This window comes from Diadema antillarum, unplaced genomic scaffold (genome assembly GCF_040938485.1).
Source record: "Diadema antillarum isolate AM-2024a unplaced genomic scaffold, OU_Dant_1.0 seq00001037_RagTag, whole genome shotgun sequence".
NCBI classification, from domain to species: Eukaryota; Metazoa; Echinodermata; class Echinoidea; order Diadematoida; family Diadematidae; genus Diadema; species Diadema antillarum.
The window spans coordinates 313,812-340,424 of NW_027271869.1; the positions used below are offsets into that span (position 1 = coordinate 313,812).

Here is a 26,613-nt window from a genome sequence, read left to right on the forward strand (position 1 = left end):
AAGACATGACATTACAGAATTGATATCGAAATGTACCGTTGCCTTTAGTCATGATATTACAATGTAGAATATTGATATCAACCACCATACTACTACATGTACAAAACTGTAGTATGTCTAACCGTCCTACTCTGTAAATTTTGATAATCAGTCTCTTGATTGATCATTGATCTAAAAAATTACAGGCCTAAGCCTAGATCGATGTCAATAGGGCTAGCGATAGCTCGCATGGTGCGATCGATACGAGCCCAATATCGATATCATACTGCGACATCCCTTCTTCACAAAGTAGGCATCGATATCACCGAAGGCGGTAACTTTTATCATATCGAAATAATAAAAAAAAAAAATAACTAGTGCATTTAGGGCGCGGGCAGTACAGCCCGATACCGGATCGATCGCTATACAATACGTAGTACTCGCCATCGATCGTCGCTCGACGATTAGATTTTACCACCGAGGCGAGAGAAGTCTTGCGTCAGAGTGAAGAAGAGAGTGCCAAAAACAGCTTACATACAGAGAACAGCGATTGTTTTATTCGTTTTTTGCAAGCTTCAGTTACTACTGTATGGACAGTCATGTGCAATTTCACGGGCTCAGAAAGACTTGAGTTGAGTTAAAACCGACTGCAACGGCGCAAGGTAACGTTATACACATTGTCAATGTCATTATCATTGTGACGTTAAGGATTTTTTTTCTCTCAGATTATTATAAAATGGATTAGAACGTTAGTGCGTCTAACACAGTTAGAAACATTTATTAGACAAAGTTAATACAACATCCTAACATTAATTCTAACAGCCGTACTATCCTTGCATTCGAGGTTGCAATCAGATGGAACTTACGAACGGTCCATTTTTTTAACGTTAGTGTAACGGTTAACGTTTTAACGTTTCCACAGAGGACCGCACAGCACCGCCGCCATGCAGCATGCAAAATACGGAAAGAAGAGATTTGCCGCCGCCGGCGCTTATTGGTCGAAAGTTTTTTAGAATCAAGCGACAAGAAGAGGGTCCAACAATTAGATCTAGAAAACAAGTTAACGGGTTAGACCTAACAACAGTTCGGGGTTTAGATTTAGAAAGTAGAACTCGTAGACTCTAACAGTTAGACTCTGCTGGATTCTAACGTTAGGTAGAATATTTGGGGGTCGATCTGTTGGCATGGCCTGGTTAGTGCCAATGGACTGGTCTGGACTCTGGTTAGGTGGGCCTGTGCTGTGGCTGCATAACATAGTGTAACATTCCAAAGTCTCTAGACAATAATAGATCTAACATTATAACGCTAACGCTAGACCCTAAATATATTGTTAGATCTAACCTGGCTAGGGGCTGTGTTACTGTTAAAGTGTTAGAATCTAACATTATAACGTTAGTAATCCAAAGTAAAGACAGTGTTCAGACCCTTGGGCCTTGGCCTAACTCAACTGTTAAACAAGGCATTAAGGCTGATTAACATTTCTAACGTTAGAAATACTAGTTTTTAACTTTAGCGAGGTGTTTCTGACTGTAGGTGGCCCGTAGACCATATCTAACGTTAACCATCTATTCTGTTTGTTTGTTCATTTTCCATCTGAGAAGATGGCTGGATAACCCATATTCAGCTAGGGTAAGAGCACCAGTATTCGGTCAGCTACCGGTATTCGGTCATTTATCACTAGTCACCAGCCAGTAAGTTCAACTGTCACAACACACGCAAATCACATCAATTCACATACTTGCACACTCATTCACAACAGGAAACTCCCTTAGCCCCCTCCAAAAATCCATCCAAAATCCCAAATTCCAAAAAGCGCTAAAATCAAGAATTAGGCCGTTCTCTCGCGGGATTTTTTGCTTATCGCAAGCTTGGAGTGTGATGGTATCCTCAAAAACGAAAAAAGAAAAACAAAATTTCTGTACGTGCCGATACAGTGTCTCAATGTACAAGGGTTGAATGCAAGTGCCGAGTCCCCAGTATTCGGTCACCAACGGGCACCGCAACGTCCCCGATGCAATTTTGCGCCAACAAGGTAGTGCGCGGGCATTTTTCAGCTGCCTTGAACACGCATTGACTTTGAACGTGCATATCGCGTGACTGAATACTGGTTGCAGTGACCGTGTACTGGGGAATTTTCAAGGTGATATATTTTGTGATTTTGTGAAATTCTGTGTGATATTTAACAAAATGAAAATTGAGATTAAAGAAATTTGATATATTTCACTTACATTGCTGTAGAAATGATGTATGTATGTATTATTTTAGTTTGAAAAATATTGCAAAAAAGCTTATGTGACCGAATACTGGGGATGTTACCTTAAGCTGGTCTTCCATGGGGTCCAGTTGGATTTGAAGTGGGACCACTTCACCAGATTAAACACCCTGCTCTTTAAGATGAATGAAGCAGGATCTTTAACGTGCATGAGTTGTTACTCTCTCATACACGGGACCTCCATTTTATGTCCTATCCAAGGGACAGAGTGTTTTGCCTCTTGCCAGAGGGGACGGTATGCTTACACACAATATTGCTCAGTCCAGACTCGGGTTCGAACCCAGGCCGCGTGATCGTGAGGCAGACGCGCTACAGACTGAGCCAATTCACCGCCCTGTATTCTGAAAATCTTCCTAAGTTTTTTTTCCTAAGTTTCTTCCTAAATTAACTGTTAAGTCAGAAACTTAGGAAGTGCCTCGGAAAGACAGAATTGGTACCGTTACTATCGTTATAAATATTCTGAAATTTCTTCTTGGGAACTACCGTTGAATAGACTCAGTGTGTAGACGTCTACAAGGAGCGCCCCGGGATAAGACGTAGGGTTCAATACACATGTGCGCGGCATGTCCCCTTTCTCATGCCCATATCGCACATCAAGTAACGTTAGGTATGATGCATGCAATGAATGACAAGCGCCTATCACAATGTTTTGCAGCTTGCTATTATAAAATATTCTTATTTTAACAATGTACAGGACAGGGATGGGGCTTTCCTGAATATCTTCTTAAAATTTTTTCTTATAGTGCATTCTACTTCTAGAATACCAACTTCTTCCTAAGTCAGAAATTTGCATATCTCATGCTCATTTGCATATCTTCCTAAGTTTCTTTCTGAGTTTAGGAAGAAAGCTTAAAGGCATAATTTACCATTTGCGCATGAAGCAAAAACCCAGCATTAGTGCTTTAAAATAGTTCTAGAATGTGAGTTAGGGATAAACACAACCACTGTAAAAATTTGAATCCTTATAATCGATTTTAAGTATTGTTAAATACACAAAATGTGAACAATACTTATAATAAAAATGTTTTCAGACTAAACCATCTACAGTTATGGTTTGTTGAGAAAAATACTGATATCTCCTTACATTTTAGGCTTTATTGCAAAAATTTTGTATGGTAGGATGTGTTGTGATACAACAGACCTACATAATGCATCAAATGTGATATCTTGAACATTTTTTAAATCACTGCTCCCAAAGGTAAACAGGACCTTTAAGAAGATTTTAAATAGATAGACTAAAGTAATCCTGACTTAAAGACTTAGGAAGGATTTCAGAATCCTTCCTAGAAAGGTATTCTGAAAATTTTCCTTGAACCTCGAACCTTTAAGATATATGTGTAATCCCGATAGCAGCTTGTCCATAAAGCTAAACTGGGATGGGTGTGCGACAGTAGTGACAGTGTTAGAAGAGGAGGTGACAGTGAAAAAGTTGTATTTATGTACAATAAAGTTGTACATGATTTGTACATATATGAAAGAATTTTAGGAAGATATCATCGGCTTTATGCAGTATTAAGATGTTGAGCTATCTGTAGAGCTCTGTTTTACAATGTTGGCTCATGTTATCTTATAAATTGTAGTGTTTCTCTGAAAATGTTTTATTGTAAAATGTAAAAGAAAATTCAAAGTCATAAATTCTTGAGAAATTCATATGTTTCTGCTCCGTCAGGTGGCATCCCTCCTTCATTGTCAGCCTGATTTTAAAATCCACATGGTCAGTCATCACCATGCAGCAAAGACAAGAGCAAGAACTTTGTAACACTAACAGTGAGCTTATCTTCTTCAAGCCCACTTCCTCAAGTGACCAAGGTCAGAGTCATCAGCAAGACTTTTTCATGCTCCCTGGAAAGGAGCTGCAGTCAACACCATCATCTGCAGCTTCCCTCTTCAAGGTATCTTTACACACTTTCTCCTTTTGAAATAAGTGAATGAATTCACTACTGCATGTAATTTATTATTGAAACTCCCTTTAATATTGCATAATGCTTTGTTTTGTGTGTAAAGATGTTGCTCTTAGTTTTACTTTAAATGAAGTTGTAAAGACAAATTCAAAATCATCCTATTGTACAAATCTATCAGTACATCCCTATGAGCCAGTCTGTAGATACAGTGTGTTGTTTCATACTGAGGTAAATTCAAATAACATTTACCGGTAGTGTACTTTCTCCATATGAATACAAGGAGATCACACCCTGAATTGTGGTGCAGGTTTTAGCAAAGGAAATAAGAAAGTGAATACCATTGGTGGCGGCAAGCATGAATGCGATGGAAATGTGGAGTTGTTCTTATAGTTATTAGATCTACTTTGTTTCAAAGAGCCCCTTGTAGTTGGATCAGACAGATATCCTTCAATGATGTTATGAACATTGGATGCAAGAGATGCCTGTTCCTACAATCCATTTACCATACTTAAAGTACTGTTTCCTTCCAAGAACAGACAGAACAAAACAAAATCTATCATGGCATATATCAGCATGTATTTCCTAAATAGCAGAAATTGTAGACATTTTGATTCTGTTAAGCTATGGAACCATACTACAGAACCCAAACTGTGAACTTCTCTTTTAAAAGATCCTCGGCATTTGCGTGACTGGTTGACCAAGGGGTTAAATGTACAATTTTGTTGACACAGGAGAATACAAGTCCACTGATCTCAAGAGAAGACAGCTCTAGTGCACTGCAGTTTACCTCCTCAACAACATTTCCTGTACTTGACATGCCATCACAGAACCAATTTCTACAAACCACTTCAGAAGCAAGAGCTAATCAGACAAGCTCAATGTCAACCCAAGAGCAGCAGGAACTTGAAACATTTGAGATACAGGTTGGTCACTGGGTCATTTCTATTCTTTAACAGATAGGATCAAGTGCTTTGTTGAATCAATTTTACTGAAACACTGAAACATGCACAGCACTGGTAGCATTAGCATTTATCACGGCAATTTCCTCCCTAAATGACTGAATATCATAGCTTATAATAGAGAAGTACAAAACAGAGATGGCAAAGTATGTTCTGAATATTAATGCATCTTTATCTAATATTCTGTCAACTGAGTTTGGCTAAGAATCAGAATGTCCAGTTTGACCGATTTGTATACTCCAGATATATTCATTAAATTCACTGTAATGCTTGATTGCAGTTTTTGGCAAATGGACATTTGCAAGACAAAGAAAAGGGCAAAGAACACAACAAAAATCGACATATTTGAATTGTATGCCTCTGTTTTGAGTGTCTTGGAGACATTGTTTTAAGTGATTTGGGTTCCATTTGTATATATCCATTTTAATGAAAATTCATTTGGTGTACCATTAGGCCTATAAGGATATAATACAATTAGGAGAACTTTTCGCAAGATTCCAAAAAGGAGTCAGTTCTACAATGTTCCCCTTGTTGCAAATAATATGACCAAGATGTTAGGGATGCAATGTCATATAAACTTTGTACATGAAAGAATTTTTGCTCAGCAACAAGCTGATGAGACTGAATGATCTTTGATATAATTGATAGGATCTGATCAGTTTCCATTGTGAAATTCCAAGTATGTTTCTGAGACATTAATACAGAAAGACTGCTTAGCGATGTAAGTCCACATTTGCAGTTGCTTCATCCATGGAAATGGAAATGAAATTTGTACCCGTGAATGTTCACTTTATGATGATTGGAATATCTCTTTTGGTTTTAAAGTATTTAGTGTAAATATATCGTATTTTCACACAGAATCAGGACAAGATGAATACCCTGCATTCAAGATTACATCACGAGGCAGACAAAATACGTCGATGGAAGGTTCAGACAGAGATTGAAATCGGACAGAAGGAGCGGAGTCTCAGCGATGCACAGCAGACCATTGAGTCCCAGAGGAAATCCCTATTTGAGCTGCAGGTGATAATGGTGTTATTCTTGCACTCCACTAGAAATATAAGCATTGTATTCCAGAGAATGCTCTTTTTTCCTCCCCTATGCATGAAAGGAAAGGTCAAACTCTGCGAGGTCAGGTGCAACACCTTTATCACTTCGATGATTTTTTCTAGTAAAAAGAATATAAATCTAATGATAGAACCATCTCAAATATGTCTTTATGACAGATTGATCTCTCTCTCTTTAAAAAAAAAAAATTGATTTCAAAGTTAAGAGATCCATCAGTGCTTAAAACGTAGAGCGAAGATACTGTATACTGTATGATCCTATCTGGACCTGATGTAGGAAGGAGCCTATTCTCCATAATGCTTTGTGAAATAAAAAAAAACCTGCTCTATAATTCCCCCTATAAAATATTTGAATGCATTCAGTTTTCTTTTTTTTTTCCTTCACCAAATGTATGCAATGTATGCAATGTTATCTATCATTTTTCAGCATAGCGAATGTGTAACTGTCACCAATTACTCAATGTCAGAGCGATAGCTAAGCTTATTTAACATTGTGATACTGCCCATGGGTAGGAGATAGATTGGAATAAAAGCACAAACTAAAAACAAAACAAGGAAACCATTACCCATATTTTTATGTTCACAGCTTCAGAATGAAAACCTGAGTGTTCGACTACAGGAAGAAATGGATCACCGTATTGACATTTCCCAGAAGTAAGCCTTGTTATTAAAATTCATGTTTAATTGTGATAAATAAGATTTCATGACACTTTTTAAGAATTGTCATCTCCCATGTATTTTATACATATCTATGGTTACTGAACATATGTAAAGAAATTATTCATTTGAATTGAATTAATTCTATTTATTTATTTCTGTTTTATTTAAGCAGGGTAGCCCTTTCAGTAAAAAAAAACTGCTCTACCAAGGGGTCCTGCACAATAAAAAGATACAAAAACATATATTAAAATGCACAATGTTACAATCAAAACAATCAACAAATTGAATCAATTGTAGCATTATATATGTATGTATATACCATATATATATATATATATATATATATATGATATGTATATATGTGACCGTGCATCACAAAACAAACAAAAAGTTGCACCCCTTGATTTTACCATGGACCTACAAGTAAGTCCTTGATTTTACGTGAGGACTCGAAACAGGTGAAATGGGTAAACTAAGTTAATCTTGAATTTTTCATATTTTCTGAAAGAGCTATCTTTCTTCTACATTATTCTTTAGTTTGGGATCATAACACAAATGGGAAAGTGTGTTTTCAGCAGTTTTTGTACAGCCCCTTTTTGGGGGAGAGTAGAATGATCAGGTTTGTATTGGAGGCCCCCTTTTATTTCTTGAAATCCTTTGTGCACTCTTCACTTTCAAGTCTAATAACTTGAATGCTACTGCTTTGAAAATTGGCATTAATCATGGACAGAATGTGTTAATAGAACATGTTCAATTTCAGCTTAATCTGATAATCTCTTCATTGTTGTTGCTCGGGTGGTTGACATCCTGTGTTTTGTCCCGTTCATCGCACAACTAGTGCAGCTTAGTGAAAGATTAAGCGCTTGAATAAGACCCTGTATTTCAGAGCCTCTTCTCAGTTCACACTTTTCCAGAGTGTGTGCTTTCTTTCCAGTATTTAGGTAGGTTAGAGGAGTCCATTTGAATTGAGTTATATATCATTTTAAAGCTTAGAGTCTGCTCTTTCAGAATCTGTCCTTAACTAAAAATCCATGTGTGGCAACTTTTTGTTGGTTTTTGGTGCTGGGTCATATATATATAATATATATATATATATATATATATATATATATATATATATATATATATATAGATATATATATATATATATATATATATATCCAGTGCATGTGCAAATAAAAGAGCTATCTGTACATTATAGTCAATACAGCTTGCACTCAGATTTGCTGCTTGTTTGGTTATTGTTTTACTTTATAAAAGTTGATCATATGTTACATTTATGTTAAGAAAAATTCCCTACAAAGATTTAATTCAGAGATGATCTTGGTATATCACTTGGAAAAAGATGTGAAAGTAACAGACACATATATAAACCATTAAACAATACAACACAAGCAAAAGCAATCCAGTTTGGACAGTGACTATCATTACACTCCATGAAAAAAACTGTATCTAATGTGTGTTTTATGACTAATATCTGTGTAAATCAGACTTGTGTCAACCAGAGACATGTGCAATCTAGTGAAGGATTATGCAGGAAAGTTAGAGGACAGGCTTGGTGATGGTGAGAGAGCAAGGGATGAGCTGCAAGATGTCCGCCAGAAGCAACTTGAGGATATGCAGGTGATGTATTAATTACTTTTTCCTAAATCATGTGCCTACGTTAATGAATGACTAACTTACCATGGATCTTTCTTGAGCTGTATGTACAATATAATGAAATAACAATAGAATACAAACACACACCACCATATTTTTGGTCAAGGCAATGCATTCCTGTATCAACCTAAAAGATGTAAATGTTGCCATACACTGTAATTGCCGATATTTTTGTATGATTAATTTTTGAACAATTTTTGAAAAAAAAATACGAAACTCATCTTATCCAGCTGAGCACGAAAAATTACGCACACGAAAATATCAAATTTGACATTATATTCTAGTTTGGTAACTTGACCAAAATCTATTCAAATTCTATAAAATTTGGTAAGAGTTTGCACTATTACAGAGGGTCTCATCAGTATGAACCTAAAATTTGGAGGTTTTGGTCTCAAAGATCAAGGCTAAGTCTAGTATAAATTCCAGATAACTTGATCATTGGATAAGATGTAAGGTTACTGTGCCTTGGTATATCTAGTTGAGGAAAGGGCAATGACATTTCTTTTTTTCTGGTAAGAGAAAATAAAATCAGAAATGGGCTTGCCGCTTCCACTTTCATAAATATTGTTGATTCCTTACCAGCACAGACATTCCAAGCAGAGTCAAGTTGCCATAGGACATTCTTAGGTTTAATATAGCATTGTTATAAAGGCATATCATTCATTTTGATGTCCATTGTTGTCATGCCTACTGATCATCTTTTATTGACATTTGTATTTTGTCATTATGCTCCTGTAGACTGTGGAAGCGAAGTTCCAAGAACTGACTTTGATCCATTCCAACAAGTTTAATGAGCTGAAAACTGACTGTAAGTACACTAAGAAAAAAAAAAACCCTGGAAATTAAAGCAATATCCAGCTGGGTTTATCTTTGCTCAATTAAGTTAGAGCATGCATTGACTTTGTATACCTGTGCTGCATTTCATTTTATGACAAAGGGCAAACTGGCTCGGATAGTGTGAAAAAAGTAATTCCTTTTTAATTCTAAACATATTGCATGGAACTATTTACTGTATTCATGTTGCCTTTTTCTTTTTTACTTTGTTGAGTAACTAGTCCCCACAGTTATGTTATCCATTGAAGAAAGATATATCTATAGTATTTCTGTGTATGTGTTTCTGTTTCCTAGTGCACAAAGAGAAGGCGTCTTTTGCTGAAGCAGAAAAGATGATGACAGCTAAGATGCTTGAGCTGGAACATGAGGTAATGTAGAGAAATGCAAAGAATGAGAAAGTTATGCATTCCTTCGGGAGATAATGGATTAAGTATGGACACTTAAGGTTTCAAGTAATGATATGCTCAATGATACCTTGTTTCTTCATAATGTGATTCACGGACTGAACCATGATGACTTCCCAGTTCCCTGATGCACAGAGAAAATCTTGATCCTGTGTATTCACAGCTGCATTGCAGTCATATGTCTTGAAGACCCTTATATTTACACTTAAAGAATTGTAGATAGGTGAATCACATCTATGATACGACAAACACACGTGCATCAATATGAAAGAATGGTATCATGGTGTGCCCAAAGGTGATCCATTCTAGTGCAAAGAAAAAAATAGTCTGATGTCACAATGCTTTCAATTTCATAGTTTAGTAGTATTACACATACTACATATTTTGTTGATATAAATAAAGTGTATTAATAAAAAAGAAACACTAAGTAATTTGCTGTGGGCGCTTGTCTAAAATGCTCATTTTCGTAGTTTTCCTATTGAGCAATATTGCAGCAGATTAAAGAAGCAGGTGTATTCTGTTTTATGCACACAGTCTATGTTTTAAGTTGATGAGCAGACAGTGTGTGTGTATGTGTGGGTGTTTGTGTGTGTGTGTGTGTTGTGTTTACTGCTGTAATGTAGAGGAAATTGAGCAGGTGTTTTTCTGAATTTATCATGCGGTCATTGGGGATTGTTCAATCACACACATGTACACAGAAAGGCTAACTTGTCACTTGAGAACTAGCTTTGTCCTTTTCCATTATTGGCTTGTGTATGTCACAACACATTAACTGTATGTGTGTTTGTGTGTGTTTGTGTGTGTTTGATTGTTTTTGTTTTTTGCTCACAATGGATCTTTTGGTTTGTTTTCTACAGTGTGGGGACCTCCAGGAAAGTAATGATAAGAAGAAAGAAGATATCCGTGCACTGCAAGAGGAAATAAGAAATACATCCCAGCAGTTGGCCTTATCACAAAGAGAAAAAGGTGATCCAGATACGACATATTAAATTTGTGTATATATGTATGTATATTCCTCTAAATTCAAATTGTGAAACAAATATCAATTCGTAGAGTAGTTATCTGACATATCTCTTCTTGTCTCTTGAATTGCATTTAGTGACATGTGATGTCGATGACACTTACATGCAACACATTCAGAATAGGAAAATATTAGTAATACTGTTTTCATAAATTTACAAAAGGGTTGCCTCTGGCATGATATTTCATCTTTTTTGGCAGTCAGTGTGTCAACCTAAACCATCTTTTTTTTTTCTCTCTCTCTCTCTCTCTCTGCTTGAAATGAAGATATTCAATGTAGTTGTCATCCAACTTGGAGGATATTAGAATTAGATTGGAGCTCTATTCAGTGAAAGTCTTAGTCAAATGCTGAGATAACACTTCAAAACTTCACTGTCTATGCAGCAACTGAATATGTATATAATGTTTTTTGCCAGTTGTGACAAATGTTTGGAGAACAACAATCATTGTGTGGACACAAAGTAAAATCTGAAGATGGCTAGAAGTTAGTCGTTGACATAGAAAAATAGATTTCATGCTTTTCACATTCACTTTTTTGTCAGTCTGCATGTATGCATTTTGAGAGGGTTAGACAATTGCTAGGATTTGAAAAGAATTTCAGGACAATTGAATTATTAATACTATGTAAGTGGTGTTATTCTATCCAAATTTAATAGTCATTGTGTTCAGGTCTTGCTAACGTACGTGATCTTTGGAGACCAAGACAAAAGTTATTGGCAGATGTTATGAAGATTAGTTGAATTTCATGGCACAACAATAAGTAAAAAAGAATGCCACTGCAATGAAGCAATCCTGGTATGAGTAGGGTTGTAGAGAACAAAGCAAGTAGTCATTGAATATTGGACAGATCCAGTGAAGACTATGGGAGAGGGATCAGAAATTGAGGTCCAGCTGTTCCACTATCTTACCAGATTTCATGTAGTAAATGTAGCAGATGTAGTCATATAAATGTAGAAACAGAGATGTGTTATCATTGACAGTAGACTTGTCACCTTAACATTTAAAAAAGGTAAAGGTTAAGTTTGGTGTTCACCTGGATATGCCCAGTCAAGTGCAGCATGATATGTGATGGCACAGTTCTATCAATATTAATGACAAAGTTTTTTGGTGTGCATCAAATAATACAACTTGGAATTCTATTGCCCTCTTGTATATCTTGGTGAAAGGCAGGTAGATCTTGCATTCATTGACTTTTATAGAAAGATGCTGAAGTAAAACTAAATGTTTGAACACTGATGTTCGAACTTATGGTTGACATTGTATAACAGATAACAGTTTTGTCATAATGTTAGGTCTATATGAATGCTTACCGGTAAATGGATGCTTTTATAATTGTAACAGTATTCATATCATAGATGAACTCTCAAATCAGCTGAGGAAGAAAGACAGTCAATTGAATGCTGAAACTAATTCAGAATATCAGACCACCATTCTTATTAAAACTGTGATTCCCTATTTTGCAGGGGTCCTGAAGGAGTCTTTGAACCAAGCTAATGAAGAAGTAGAAGCAAACCAGCAACTCCTGACCAAAGTTAGAACAGAGCTGAAGGAGACAATCAGTCGAAAAAATCAGTTACAGACAAAACAGGTTTGCCCATATGATACTGTAAAACGAGGAATTTTCGCGTGCACTTTAATTTCGCGAATTTCGCGAGCGCCAAGATTCGCGAAATTAAAATGCACGCAAAAGTCCTTGTTTACACTATATGCATTGAACGCCAGTGGCACTTCGCGAAAATTTCATGCCATGAAAAAGGCTGTCAGCTTCAATTCGCGAAAATTTCATGCCACGAATATATCATGTTTTACAGTACTCAGCATTACTTTTTACTGGCATGTACATAGGAATCTTCAGGGTGTTTGCAGTGTAAGAACTCTTTCAATGCTTAGATTTATATTCAGGTTTATATCATCAGTGACTTTTGATCTCTCATGTACATTCCAAGTATTTTTTTTTTTATTCAGGATTTTAATGCTTTAAAGTCAAAAGCTCTGCTCTGACCCTATACTGAAGGTATCTAGGTAATTCATGCTTCTTCTTCTTCTTCTTTTTTTTGGTGACAATAATGTGTTCATAGTACATTTGAACTAGCATCAGTTCTATACCATTTTCAACTTTCCTGACAATGGAGTAGGTGTTATCTCTTTTCTCCCTGTTACACTAGATCGATATGGAAAATGAAATCATCAAGCTCAAGCAAGATGCTGAAGAATCCAAGGAAGAGCATGAAAAGGACGGTGGAAAAATCCAACAGTTATCAGACAAAATAAAAACAATGGAGGTATGATACTCAGCACAGTTTGCAAAAGTCAAACGAACAAAATAAACAGAAATAGAATTGGTACCCCTCATCACAATAATATTGGGTATGATAACTTCTACTTTTCCCTTCATTAAAATAATGCAATAACATGCAAAATTCTGTTTTTTTTTTTTTTTTTTTTTTGTACAGCTTTATGTTTTGCTGTCTAAGGTACATCTAGGAAAAGCACATTTCCTGTACCTTTAACTTCTGTGTGCAAATTATTTGTGGTTACAGATCACGGTGGCCCTAATTCACATTTCAGCATAATATGTGGCATCCATCTGAGATATACAATTTGTTTAGTCAAATTTCCACAAATATCACACACCCCTATGTTGTTATGATAGTATAGGTCCATGCATGGATCAGTATTGCATTAACAAGGTTGCCTGTGTGGTAGTCCACTTCCTGGACTGTATTCGTAGCATTATGTATACACTTACAAATAGGAACATGCGGTGTGCCCGTGTACGTACGGACGTACGTTGATGATGTCTGTATACGGTACACTGTATTACACAAAATCACCCCTCCTGCATACATTTTGATTTTTTTCGGGAGTGCCAATTGGTGGAGTGTCGCAGTCAGCGGTTGGGCGCATTGCGTGGGTGCATGCATGTGTATGTGTGTGTTAGTGTGGGGAATGCGGACTATTAAAATCGTCCAGTATCTGGACTACCTGTGTGGTTGACTTTTTCTAATTAGTCTGTCCAATAGAAAACAGTCTCTTTTCTCTTGATATTTGTAGGAAGACGCTGAGCTGATGGAGCAACAGCTTCAGGAGCTGAGCACAGAAAAGTCAAAGCTTGAGGCCTCTGCTGAAGAGCAAACCAAACTCCTACAAAAGAGAGAGGTAAGTCAATATATATGACAACTTCTTACTTTCTTTTGACACTGCTTCATTGTCTTATAGCACTAACAAGTATTAGTGCAAAATAAATACAAGATGTTTGACATAAGATCAAAATCACTTTCAGGCCAGGCAAAATGTTATGTAAATCTACACATATACAAGAAAGTGAAACTGTAATCATTTTGTTTTCTTTAGTTCATCAACCCCAACTTTCACAGTTCCACCATCGGATGGATCTGTGACAGAGGTGATCTGAGAATTATCAGTGTTATGTTAACAGCACATTTATCTGAGAATTCATTGAGACTTCATTCAGTGAGCAGCATGCGCTCTGGCTTAGAATAAACCAAAATTCTGAAGCCTGATGCTGATTAGATGTGCAGTACCTTGCAGCACAAATAACATCTCACACTCCGTTCATGTGTTCTAAATACATACAAAAATTGAACTGAATGCTGATTACTTGTCTTTGCTTATTGAAGACCGATGTTGCAGCCTTAAAAGATGAATTGAAGGAGGTACTCGAGAGAGAGAAGGTGTCATATGACAAGCTTGACTCGCTGAGGAAGGACCTGCAATCTGAGAGGTAATATTTTCTCAATACAGGTGACTCCCGTTATAACAAAGTCCTCGAGACTAGCAGTTTTCTTCAGTTATATTCAAATTTCTTTACAGCCAAATGATAAAGTATATAAAGTTATACAGATAATGATTTTATGACCTGAATTTTTACCAGGATTCCTGCGGTCATGGAAAACCTGTTAAAGTCGTGGAATTTTCAAAATGTTTTTGCAGGCCTGGAAAAGTCATGGAAAATACAGAATTAAAAATGTATGGAAAAGTCATGGTATTTTATAGATTTGTATAATGTATGCCTTTTAGTGATCTTCTGTTTTGCAATATAATATTGTTTTAAAGGAAAACATTTCATGAAATAAAATCAGACCAACTCCACTGCCACACACAGTGTTGTCGTATACTAACGAACGTTTTACATGGACCCTATGTATCTAATAGTAATTTCCATGTATTTACACCAATCACTAAGGTTCCTACGAAGTTACTGTCCGAAAAAGGGTAGTGGATTATTAAAAGTTTACATGCAAAAATCATGGAATTTAAGTCTTGTAACAGGTGCAGGAACCCTGTTTTATTTTGTTGTAATGAGATTTTCATTATGATGGAAATGCACTATATTTCTTAATGGCTGAGAGTTATGTTTCTTTGGTCGGTTGGCAGTGCAGCTCTGGAGGATAGTGCTTGATGGGTCTGATGAGATTTCTCCTAGGGTTGTGAACAGCAGCTGGTGTGACTGCAACCCAATTCTTGAGTGACAGTCCCTGTTACAGTTGCTGCTCACAAAGCAAGATAACTGAAAAGAATCAGAGGCTGCTTGCTGTGTCATTATTTTATCAGATAATTGAAGTTTTCCGGACATTGTGTGAAAAAAAAAAATCACTAATATTCGGAGAAATCGTACAGCTGTGTATTCAGTGCACTGATGTAATCATTTATGAGAAATGATTCAGTTTGCCTCATAGTATGCTGTCTTATATTTGTTGTGCTTGTCTTCTACTCAACATTTTGTTTCTTATATGTGCACTATATTCTCTCATATTCATTGTTAAATGATCTGTGTCTTTGGAAACTAAATATCTTTATATATGCTAATGTTCAGCTCTGAGAATAAAAAGCTGATGGAGCTGATAGAGCACACAAGAAAAGAGAAGCATACTGTGGAACAAGACCTACAGAAATACAAGGAGGACTGTGAGAAACTGACTACTCAGATCGCAGTAAGTCTAGCTAAATCATTAAAGTTTCTTGACAATGGCGTGTGGAGAGGAGACATTACAGCTCCATTGAAAGACATGTACAGCGACCAGACAGGCTTTTGCTTTCTAATGAAAAAAGAAAAAAAAACACCTAACAAATTCTTCTGATTTTAATGTTTAACAACTGTCATACATGACTCTTTGGCACAAGCATGCACAGAAATACTTTGGCAGACATCATGGTGTGAAGGTTTCTCATCAGCACATTCTGTATATTATGAGTGGATTTCAGAAAAGAAACATAAATCTAGTCCATGGATTATGAACATCTCGACTGCATAAATGTGTGGGACACATACATCCACCCATGGACTTCCAATGAGGGTGCCATAGATTTAAACTAGATTTTGTTTAAACTACTTTATAAGTTTGTTAATTTGGGCCTACAAGCTAGACCACTTGATGAATGTAAAAGGCAAGTTGAAAATGGGCAGATTGCAAGAACCATATTCAGTTTTCTCATCTCTTGAACCAAACTTCAGAAATGACTTAATTGAAAACAAACAAAACAAACAGACAGTAACCATTAACATTTCTGAAGTAAATGTGACAAAACAAGTGGAAGGAGAACTTCAGAAGCACAATTTGAAGATGTATCTGTGCGTGTATGTATGCATCATCCGGGTAGTTTCAATTACACTGTATATGCAGGGATATCTGCTCCTCCCTCCCCCATCCCCCCCCCCCCCCCACGATTTGTGGGGGAAGTCTGCATCATTTTTTTTTTGCCTAAAGTTACAAATTGGCTCGCAAGAAATGGTATTTTGTCTAGAAGGGACTGAAGTATTCCTGGCAAAGTTTAGGATTCACTGATGTAGCTTTGTTATTCTGCATGTGAAACAAAAGTTTAAGAGCATTACAGGGTAGACTTTGGGGGTTCTTTTTTTTTTGTCTGTTGTGTGTTAAAGGAACAAGGACAAGAATTACAGATAGGGGAAGCTAAGTTGCAGACTATCCTGGACATCAAAGCAAAGTTGGAGAAGACTAATGAAGAGTTGCAGAATACCCATCAGAACCTTCGTGCTGACACTGACCAGCTTTTGCAAGAAGAGCGAGACAAGGTATTTAAATATGTGTGTGTGTGTGTGTGTGTGTGTGTGTGTGTGTGTGTGTGTGTGTGTGTGTGTGTGTGTGTGTTTTCTTACAATGATCTCAAGTGTGAATGAAGCTTTGCATATCATGAATAATGTTCAGCGAAAAGATAGTACATCACATGGAAAGTAATATGTTAAAGTAGACCATTTGTAAGAGGATGGTATGGAAATGAGGCATCTTAGGTTTGCTTTAAAGTTTACTTTCAACAAGCATAAAAGTGTTGCTGATTATTACTGAGAATGCATTGACACCAGGAATAGTGCACCTTTCCACATTTGATGTATATTGTCTGTCTGAAATTGCACATGAGCATCTTCCCTCCAAAAGGGAAAAAAAAACCTAAACAATTTGCTGAAAGCAATCTAGGACAAAAAGGGACCTAACCAATATACTTGTGTACCATGTGTTCCATATCGAGGTTTCTGAACATTTTGGAATTAAAGTATCAAACATCATTGCTGTATGAAAAAAAAAAATGTAATTTGTCGTATTTTGTGCAAATAAGTGATTCTTTTAAACACTGCTGTACTGCTATTTATCACAATAAGTGTACATGCTGTACTGCAGAGTTGGATACCTTAATTTGAATCATATTGCTTTCCCTTACTCAAACAGAACAAAGGGCTGGAAGATCATCTCCTTGAAGCCAAATCAAAGAAGTGTACTCTCGAAGAGAAAAACAAGTCGCTGCAAGGGCAGGTTGGACAGAAAACCAAACAGATTAAGGACTTACAGCATGAAATGAAATCCCTCAAGAGCCAAGTAACCTGCCAATCAAACCAAAAGTCACGACTGGAGGAGCAGGTTGGCTTTTATATTCTTCATGAGTAAATTTTAACCACTACCAGTGTTTGAAAGCTAAATTTTTGTTTTAAAAATTAATAAACATTGGACTTAACTCAAAATTAAAGAGATGCAGAACTTGAGATACTTGCTTGCAAGGTATATCCTTGAATATGCTGCCTCCATGTTGATATGTGACTTACAAAATAGTGTGTGTGCTGTGTTTGTTGTGTATGTGTATGTATTGCTTGCGGGCATAGAAATGTATTCATCTCCAGTTGAATTTTTGAGGTAATAATCTCTTTTATTCCATTGTTCCAGCATCATTTGTATCAAACCATTCCTGTCATTCTTGCTTCTACATTCAGAGATGCCAACTAATAGGCCTTTCTTCCTATGTAGTATGTGCTCCTTCATTAAAGCAAAGGGAAATATGGTTTTGAAATCACATAGAGCTCTTTCCTGAAATCATGCTTAGAATGCTCCATATGTGCAACATATTTAACCGCTTTTGAACCATGATAAAATCTCACCTTCAAATTGTACATTTTCCTTCACATCAGCAGTTTTTATTTTCTTTTAATGTGCAGAGGCTTGCTGCCCTGTGTATGTATTCTTGTGTTCTGATACAATCAGACATAAAACTTATTCTATTATCACACTGTAGGTATGCAGCCTTGAAAAGGAGGTTGAGCTGGCCAAGGCAGATGCAGGATCTGTCAGAGATGAGCTTGCAAAACTTTGTGAAGAGAAAGAAGAAGCTTGGAGGAAGCAGAGCCATGTCACAGCTGCTTATGAAGAAAAGATAAAAGAAATTGATGGTGTCATGGACAACTACAAGGTTTGTGTTGGGGAGCCTTTGCTTACACTTCTCAAGATACTAGTACACTGAGTTTCAAGCCATTATTGCAAAAAAGAAAAAGAAAAAAGTAAAAAGTGCGATGTCTAATGCTACTTTAGCAACAGACATGCATAAAGGCCGATGTCAGTTAGATGATTGGATTATATGTGACCCACTACAACAAAAGGGTCCTAAAGTCGCTGACGGGTGAGCCGAGCATGGCCCGGAAAAATGCTATTTTCAGGCCTTTCCTTTGATCATTTAGCTTCGAAATTTCGGCAGATGATAGAAGATACATTAGACTACAAAATTATGTTAAAAACAGAAATCCGAACGTTTTGACAGACTTTGATGAGCTAACTTTAAACTTGATTTTCTCGGCTCACCCGTCAGCGACTTTAGGATCCTTTTGTTGTAGCGGGTCACAATGTTCAACCCATATATATGGTAAGTTCATCAATAGTTCCTGATCTTGAACAGCTCCAAATAATGTGGATTTTGTGTCTTTTTTTTTTTTTCAGGCAGAGTACGACAAAATTGTGTTGGAGAAAGACAAGACAATTGATGAACTAAGAAAGAAGTTGCTAGAAGAAGTGGCAGCCAAGCATGAAGAGGTGAGTATGCAAATGGTGTGTGATGGCTTGATGTATGCTATGAAAGATTGTATCAGTTGTCTCCCTTTGTATAAATATATTTGTAGGTTGCAACTGCTGATCTTCCATGGCACATAATTCACCCCTCTGCTTTGATAATCTCTTGCTTTCATTGCTTGATATGCTGGGCATGCTTTGCTTGAATGGATGCAATGATGATTTGCGATCAGATTAGTGCCAGATTTAACGACATTTGGCCAATAAAAACAATCCTGCCCATGCTTACCATACATGGCATTGTTTATGATAGGAAAGATTTGCAGCCACCTTGGAAGGATAAAGGAAAAGAGAATAAAGATATTCATCTGTCACAATTCTGTAATTGATAGTCCCTCACCCCACCAAAAAAAAAAGAAACTAGAGATTGTAATTTGTCATCACTGACAAATTAAGGTGATCCGATTTTTTTTTTAATCAATGATTCGAGTCCTGATCGTAATAGGCATGACAATACAAGTTTCATCTGTGTTTAGAGACATTGGCCGTGTGAGGTTTGGATTCTCATTTAGAAAAGGGAGTCACATCTGCCATCTTTGGTACCAATTCTGTATACACTGAATAACGAAGATACAGCAACGAATACATATGACCTTTGACCCACCTTTACACTCCCAAGATGGCATCTGAGGAAAAAGTGGTTATTTTGTGAAATGATTCTTGCGACATCGTCTATATTCGTGTGCAAAATATGGCAAAGATAGGACAGGTATTCACCAAGATGCAAAATGCAAAGTCTTAGGTACAACATAAAATCTGGGAGAAATTCACCGAAGGGTAAGTGAGAGCTAGTGCTCGATAAAGAAAAGCATGTCGATTTTCACATTAAAAAAAAATCCCTCCCATAGAGATAACACGTCATAACGAAAATACAGAAAGAAGTACATATGACCTTTGACCTCACTTTGCACACCCAAGATGGCGTCTGAGCAAAAAGTGGTTATTTTGTGAAATGATCCTTGTTACATGGTCTTTGTGTGTGCAAAATATGGGAAAGATAGGACATGTATTCACCAAGATACAGGATGAAACATTTATGACCTTTGACCCTAATTTACATACCCAAGATGGTGTCTGATCAAGTAGTTGTTATTTTATGAAATAATGTACGTGACATGAACTAAACATGTGCAAAATATGGGATTGATAGCCATTGTTGTTGTTCATCTATTGCACAGAAAGTAGTAGAAAGAAAGAAAAATAAAGAAAAAAATATGTTATTTTATAGAAATTTGAAGGAGAAGCATAAAAAAATCAGAAAAAGATAAAGTTAGGAAGGGAGATTAAGACTAACTAAAGAAAAAGAAGAAAAAAAGTGTTTAAAAAAATGGAAAAAAAAATATTGGCAGGGGTGAGCCTCGAACCAGGGACCTTAGGATTACGAGTCGGATGCGCTATGCAATGACCTATTTCATGCTCCATAGGCCCTGTGTATTAAGCAAAATGACGCTGCATCGAAGCCACGTGCCATTTTCAACCAAGTTTTTCGACGTGATGCCGACGTCGTATGAAAAAATGAAGGGCACACTTACGATAGCCCAAAGTCTCAGCTACAACATCCTAAAATCTGGGAAAAATTCACCGAAGCAAAAGTGAGCTAGTGCTCGAAAAAGAGAGTCATGTCAATTTTCACTGCCAGAAAAACTGCTCTCCCATAGAGATAACACGTAAACTGGTCAAATTCTACAAGGATACATTCAATCCATTTTTACGAGGCGATGACGTCATCCAATCAAAATGTTGTTTTTACATTAATGAAAGAACATTTCATAAGCTACAACATACTGAAATATGGGAGAAAATTGGCAGAGGATAAGTGAGATACGCTCGAGTAAACTTGTAATTTGATGACGTCATTTTGAAAATTTACTTTTTTTACTTTATTAAGAAATTTGATATCTTTTAATCATTTTGTCAGCATTGCCTACCCATGAAATGACATGTACAACTCATCAGCTTTCAATATATGTAAAGAAAATGGGGGGTCACCGTCCATCCTGACGAGTTAAATCGGATTTAAAATTGGCAGTTTTTTGGCATAGTTGCACTGTATATCGCCATTGACGCGCGCGCGGAATTTCAACTTTGACGGCCCCGTATGACGTCATATTGAGTCGGATTGACTTGAAACGTGGTATAAATATTCCTTGACATTTCAGACATGCGATCAAAGTGAAAAAACTGGAAATTTCAATTGCATATGAGCTGTGCGTGCGTATATGCGCGCGCGCGTACGCGTCCGTCCGATTTTTTCAATTTTTCAAAAAATGCTCCAAATGGTCTGAAACGTGTGCAAAAAAATTTTGAGCTCGATTGGAGCATACAAATATTTCAACGCGCGCGTACGCGCACGTTTTAAGAGAAAATATGAATTTTGAGAACATGAGTAGAATGCGCATAACTTTAAATATATGTGACGTAAATTTCATTGAAAAATTCTATTTCATTAATGAGATATGATTGAGAATGTGTTTTCATATAATGACGTCATAGTGACGTCACGGTCGACTGATCACAATGATACATTAGATTTGCCGTCTTTGGGACATGATGCATACATGATATAATTTTGAAATTGACAGGCAGCGGACTTTCTGAGCTAACCTCTGCACAACTTTTGAGGAGAAATAAAGAAGAAGAAGAAGAAGAAGAACAAAGAATCCGTACAGATACAGAAGGTGATCCGAGAGGATACTCGGATCACCTAAAAAGAAAAAAAAAAGGAAGAAGAAGAGCAACCAGCGAAAAGAAAAAACAAGTGTGTCTCAAACAGTGATTCAATTTTTTGTTCCATTAGCGTGCTTAAACACTGTGTGAGCTGATGCCCTCTGAAATATTTTATTTCCTCCCCCCCCTTTTTTTTTTTGGGGGGGGGAGGTATTTACACCAAGGGTGCGTGAGATATGAAGTTAAACAATTTGTCTTTCCCTTTGTCCATTTGTCTATCAAGATTTTTATCTATGAGATAGTATTATACCCCTATAATATGTTTAATGGTGAATTGTATCAGGGCAATGGGGAAAAGTCATGGGTAAAAATCACTGTATATTGACAATACTTTTCATGTTGATAACATTGAAGTCTTGTAGCAAGTGTATGGCAGGGCAATGACCTATCAAATATGTGGCATTTGAGTATAATACATTTTTTTGGGCAAAATGTAAGAGCAAAAGGGGAACTGAGTGCATGATATGCAGGTGAAGCCTGTCACTGGACGTTGTCAGTTTGATAAATGATTTATGGTGGTTCTTGCATACAGCACCTCCATTATTTCTGCACATTGCACATATTATGTGCATAATACAAATGTTTATACACATAATTTTAATGTACACATGGACCAAACATCCTACTTTCACAGGAAGGGAAATGTAAGGCCCTTGAAGAAGAAATTCTTCTTCTTAAAAAGAGTCTAGCAGACCTTGAATCCAGCTCAGCAACATTGAAAGAAGACATTGCCAGTAAAATGACTGAGATTGGGCATCTGGAAGGTCAAGTCAAAGAAAAGGTTAGCAAGTCAATTGATGTACTGTAGACGTACTGCATGTAGATGTTTTACCATGTTTACAGTAATGAAGTGTGGCAGAGATAAATAGCTTCTACTCTGTATCCTGTGAAAAGTAGTGTAGAGTCATTCAAGGTGAATAGAATCTGGTTTCTCACTCTCTGCTACAATTGTTTCTTTTTGCCAAGGTGAATTAAGCTTTCATCAAAGGTAAATCGAGATGAAAGGTCATTGCTTTTCTCAGCTGACTTGTCAAATGTGTGTATTTTGATTTTGAAAAGGACATTGATAGGGTATTGATTAAAATGTTACAATCTGTGCATACAGTTGTTATATCAAAATGTTACTTTGCAATTACAAGCAAGCTGCTGACAATGAAAGCATTGGGTTTTCCTTTTTTTTTTCAAATAAGCTGCACATGTAATTTGATAATAAAACATATTTTGACAGTCACAAGAAATTGCCCAACTTAAAGAAGATTTAGCCAAGCATGCTGAAGAAGAGAAGGCCAGCAAGCAAAGTTCTGATAAGAAGACTGAAGCAGGGATCAAGACTGTGAATGGTCAGATGAATCCAAAAGGTCACACCCATAGTGAGAGTCCACACCAGCTCTTGGCTAGAGTGCCCAGAACTCCAGTCATGGGGCAGGACCTTCAAAGTCAGAAAGCCTTGAATCCTATGCGAACACCACTGGCAGGTAAGATGTTACGTATTGTTATTTTGACTTTTTTAAAGGCATTGCTCTGCCCTGTAGATTTGAAGCTGCTTGCATGTTAGTGTACTGGTGTTTATTTATTCATTGTCACAACTGAAACATTTCCCCCCCCCCCCAAAAAAAAAAAGCAGCAACTGATGCGTCATAATGCAGATAGTAGTATGTAGCGCAACAGACATCAACTTGTGTTTTAGCAATGTCGTGCATATCCATCATGTATGTGTACTGTGCAATCCCATCAAAGTATTAACAGGATGAATTCTTGAACAGTCTTACAGTCTGGAAATTGACACAAATTTCAAATTACTTGATGTATGGCTGAAGACATTCCCTGTGCTGTGAAATTGTGTACATATATATCCATTCTTTATGATTATGAAAAAGATCAAAATGAATGCATTGGTCCTGTAGAGATGATTATGTTTGCCTGTAATGCGAACATCTTTTCATTTCCTTTTACACAAACTGTCTTATTATAGCAAGACTTTTTTGGGGGGAAATTTGTTCGTTGGTTGTTTGTTTTTGGTTTTGTTTTTTGTGGGGGAAGGGGCTTTTATATGAGAAACTACCTCTCCTTGGAGCACAAAAATGGTTTAGGAAAGTCAGGTCATCAGTTTACTGCAAAGTAATTTTCTTCTGTAATGTAGTCACTTCTTCTCAAGTTCTATTTTCCATCAAGAATAACATCTTCCCTGTTGCTGTCTTATCATGAATTTTCTGTTCAAGTGCAATATAGTTCATCTTGTCAGTTTTGTCAGGTTTTTTTTTTTTTTTTGAAAGGAAACTTTTAAATGATGCATGCAGGAGTTAATTAATAATTGATGATTTCTTTGTGTTGATGTACAGTAGTTGCACGTGGCACACCTGCCACCACACCACAGCGAGGCATCCTTAAGCAAAAGGGATCTGCTCGTCTGAAACGAAATGTTGCATTTGCCCAGAATAATGACATGGAAGACGACGGTGCAAGCTCAGACTCTTCAACATCACAGCTCATGGAGTTTGAGGTTCTTATGTGTGCTTGCTTTTAAAGTGGAAACTGCTAGTCAACACAGTTACCTTTAAAACATGCATATTGATAGTCATCAGATTGATATTGATTGGCAGTGGTGTCTCGAGGATTAATCTCTTTTTATTAATTCACATATTGGATATCTATCAGGGCCATATTCCTAAATAGTGTATGTGCCAGAAACCCTGCAGAGGACACCATATATGTTTTGATTCATATAAAATGCATGCTTATATGCTCTGTATTGATCTATGTATTGTAACTGTTAGGCCTGATATACATCGAATCTGAAGCAAAAGTTTCTTTGATAACTTGTCATGCATCAAAAACAGGCATTTTTTTGTTTTACTTTTACACTGTTTCACTTTTTTTTTCTCATGAAGGTGAAATAAAAAATTACAGTAATGGTTGTAAGGTAATACTGCAAGGCATGCATTGATCAATTTGCAGGTGGATGACATAGCACAGAGGCTTCGACAATCTCCAGGTGACAGGCAAGTTCCCAGTCGTGCAGTAACTCCGCTACGCGTCAGGCCCTCCCCCCAGGTGAACCAGCGTGGGGTTGCCAGCCATGGAAAATCGCCAAACTCTGTGCAAAGGTCTCTCACTGGAGTTAAAGTCAAGGTGTGTAAAGAAGAAACAAGTTACTAAATTTATGAAAACTGGGGGAGTTTTAACTTGAGTAAGTGTCTTGTATTGCAGAAATGTGTGTGAGGGAGAGAAAGAGAGAAGCATGGAATTGTATATATGCACTGATTCATAACATAAAAGAGAGCATCAGTTCCAATTTGGAAGAAATTTATTGTGGCGGTCATTGTTTCAGAAAAAACAAACGAACAAACGAACAAAAGCAAGCTATAGTACTATCAAATTCTATCTATCCTATCTTTATTTCTATTCATCTTATTAAACTTTAAGCATACACTGTAGCTATCGTTATTATTCTTTGGACCAGTGTGGTCTTTATGGTAGGACCCCCTCTCGATAAAAAGGTTCAACAATGCTACATTTATGATGCTGATTTGGTGTGCAGATAATGCTGGACAGTGCATTGTAACGTCAGATGGAAGAAAGGGAAGTTCAATGTTTCCTAATTCCTATAAATAATAGCATCATTGATTATTCAAATGTCCAGATGATCTATGATGAGCAACAGCAACTCATGGAAGTGGGTCTTCCTGCAAATGATAATTCAGTGGAAAACAATCCTGGTAGAAGGCAAAAGGTAATGAAATACTTCTTACAAAGAAATGTATACTGGTTTCTTTGCCTAAGGTATAATAACAAGAGATGTTTTGCAGTATTAGCACAGCATTATAGTATTTGATACTGGTTAAACACAATGCTGTGGCCCAATATGCCAAGTCAATGTCATTGCAAGTAGGTTGTTGTAAATGATGCACTTAAATGTCTAATGATATCCATCAAGTTGAAATGATCTTCCATGCAAATGTCTACAACCATAGTGGTTATATTAAATTTCTTGCAATTCAACATAATCCCATTGTTTGTATACTATTGGCTATCCATAACATTCAGTCATAATCCTCACTTAATGAAGGAGTCTCAAACAACATGTTGATCTCCATTGTGTTTAAAGAAGTGATTTCAATTACACTTGACTGTGGACTAGGTGTATTCATAGATTTGTGTGTTGGTGGAAAAAGTCAATTTTTTTCTATGCATTCAATTAACTGAATCTTGATTTCCGAGATTACAAGTTCTCGGCCTATGTTATACAGGCTCATACTTTTAAGAACTTAATTTTATCAAATTAAAGATGTTTGTATTTGAAAGGCATCTGAGGGGGGTGTTTCATAAAGCTGTTCATAAAGTTACAAACAACTTATGAGTGACTGGTGATCAGTTCTGATGTCCTATACTTACCAGAATTTCAATAATTCAGCACAAGAACTGATCACCAGTCGCTTGTAAGTTGTTCTAACTTTACAAACAGCTTTATTAAACACCCCCTGATGTTCAGCATATACAATGTTGTGAAAGTCGATGTTCTACTCCTTGACTATTGTTGAAGTGTGTCTCTTGATTACAGGCTACACCTTCTACAAAAAATGCACGGAAGACCCCAAAGAGAGCCTACAAGATCAAGGGGTGGGGAGACTCTCCTCGTGGCAGGAAGAAGAAGAAAAATAATCCCCAGAAGGATGCCAAGGAGAATAATCTTTCATGGTTTGAAAGTGATGCTGTATATGGCTTCTTTGATTAGAATTTCTCTCCCCAATGACTCCCTCATGTGCCATTA

At 36.7% G+C, this 26,613-nt stretch overlaps 1 protein-coding gene across 1 annotated transcript; it reads left to right on the forward strand.

Annotated features, from left to right (window-relative positions):
• Positions 1 to 570: 570 nt before the first annotated feature.
• LOC139742927 (uncharacterized) lies at positions 571 to 26,577 on the forward strand. The gene is made up of 24 exons (XM_071653435.1): positions 571 to 641; positions 3,921 to 4,143; positions 4,884 to 5,075; positions 5,970 to 6,134; positions 6,765 to 6,832; positions 8,329 to 8,461; positions 9,236 to 9,305; positions 9,626 to 9,699; positions 10,593 to 10,701; positions 12,219 to 12,343; positions 12,921 to 13,037; positions 13,810 to 13,914; positions 14,397 to 14,500; positions 15,593 to 15,710; positions 16,658 to 16,810; positions 17,460 to 17,648; positions 18,295 to 18,468; positions 18,990 to 19,082; positions 22,480 to 22,626; positions 23,074 to 23,320; positions 24,185 to 24,345; positions 24,801 to 24,974; positions 25,486 to 25,575; positions 26,404 to 26,577. Exons 2-24 carry the CDS (start codon positions 3,979 to 3,981, stop codon positions 26,575 to 26,577), a joined length of 3,147 nt encoding a protein of 1,048 aa, XP_071509536.1. The 5' UTR covers positions 571 to 641; positions 3,921 to 3,978.
• Positions 26,578 to 26,613: the final 36 nt, after the last annotated feature.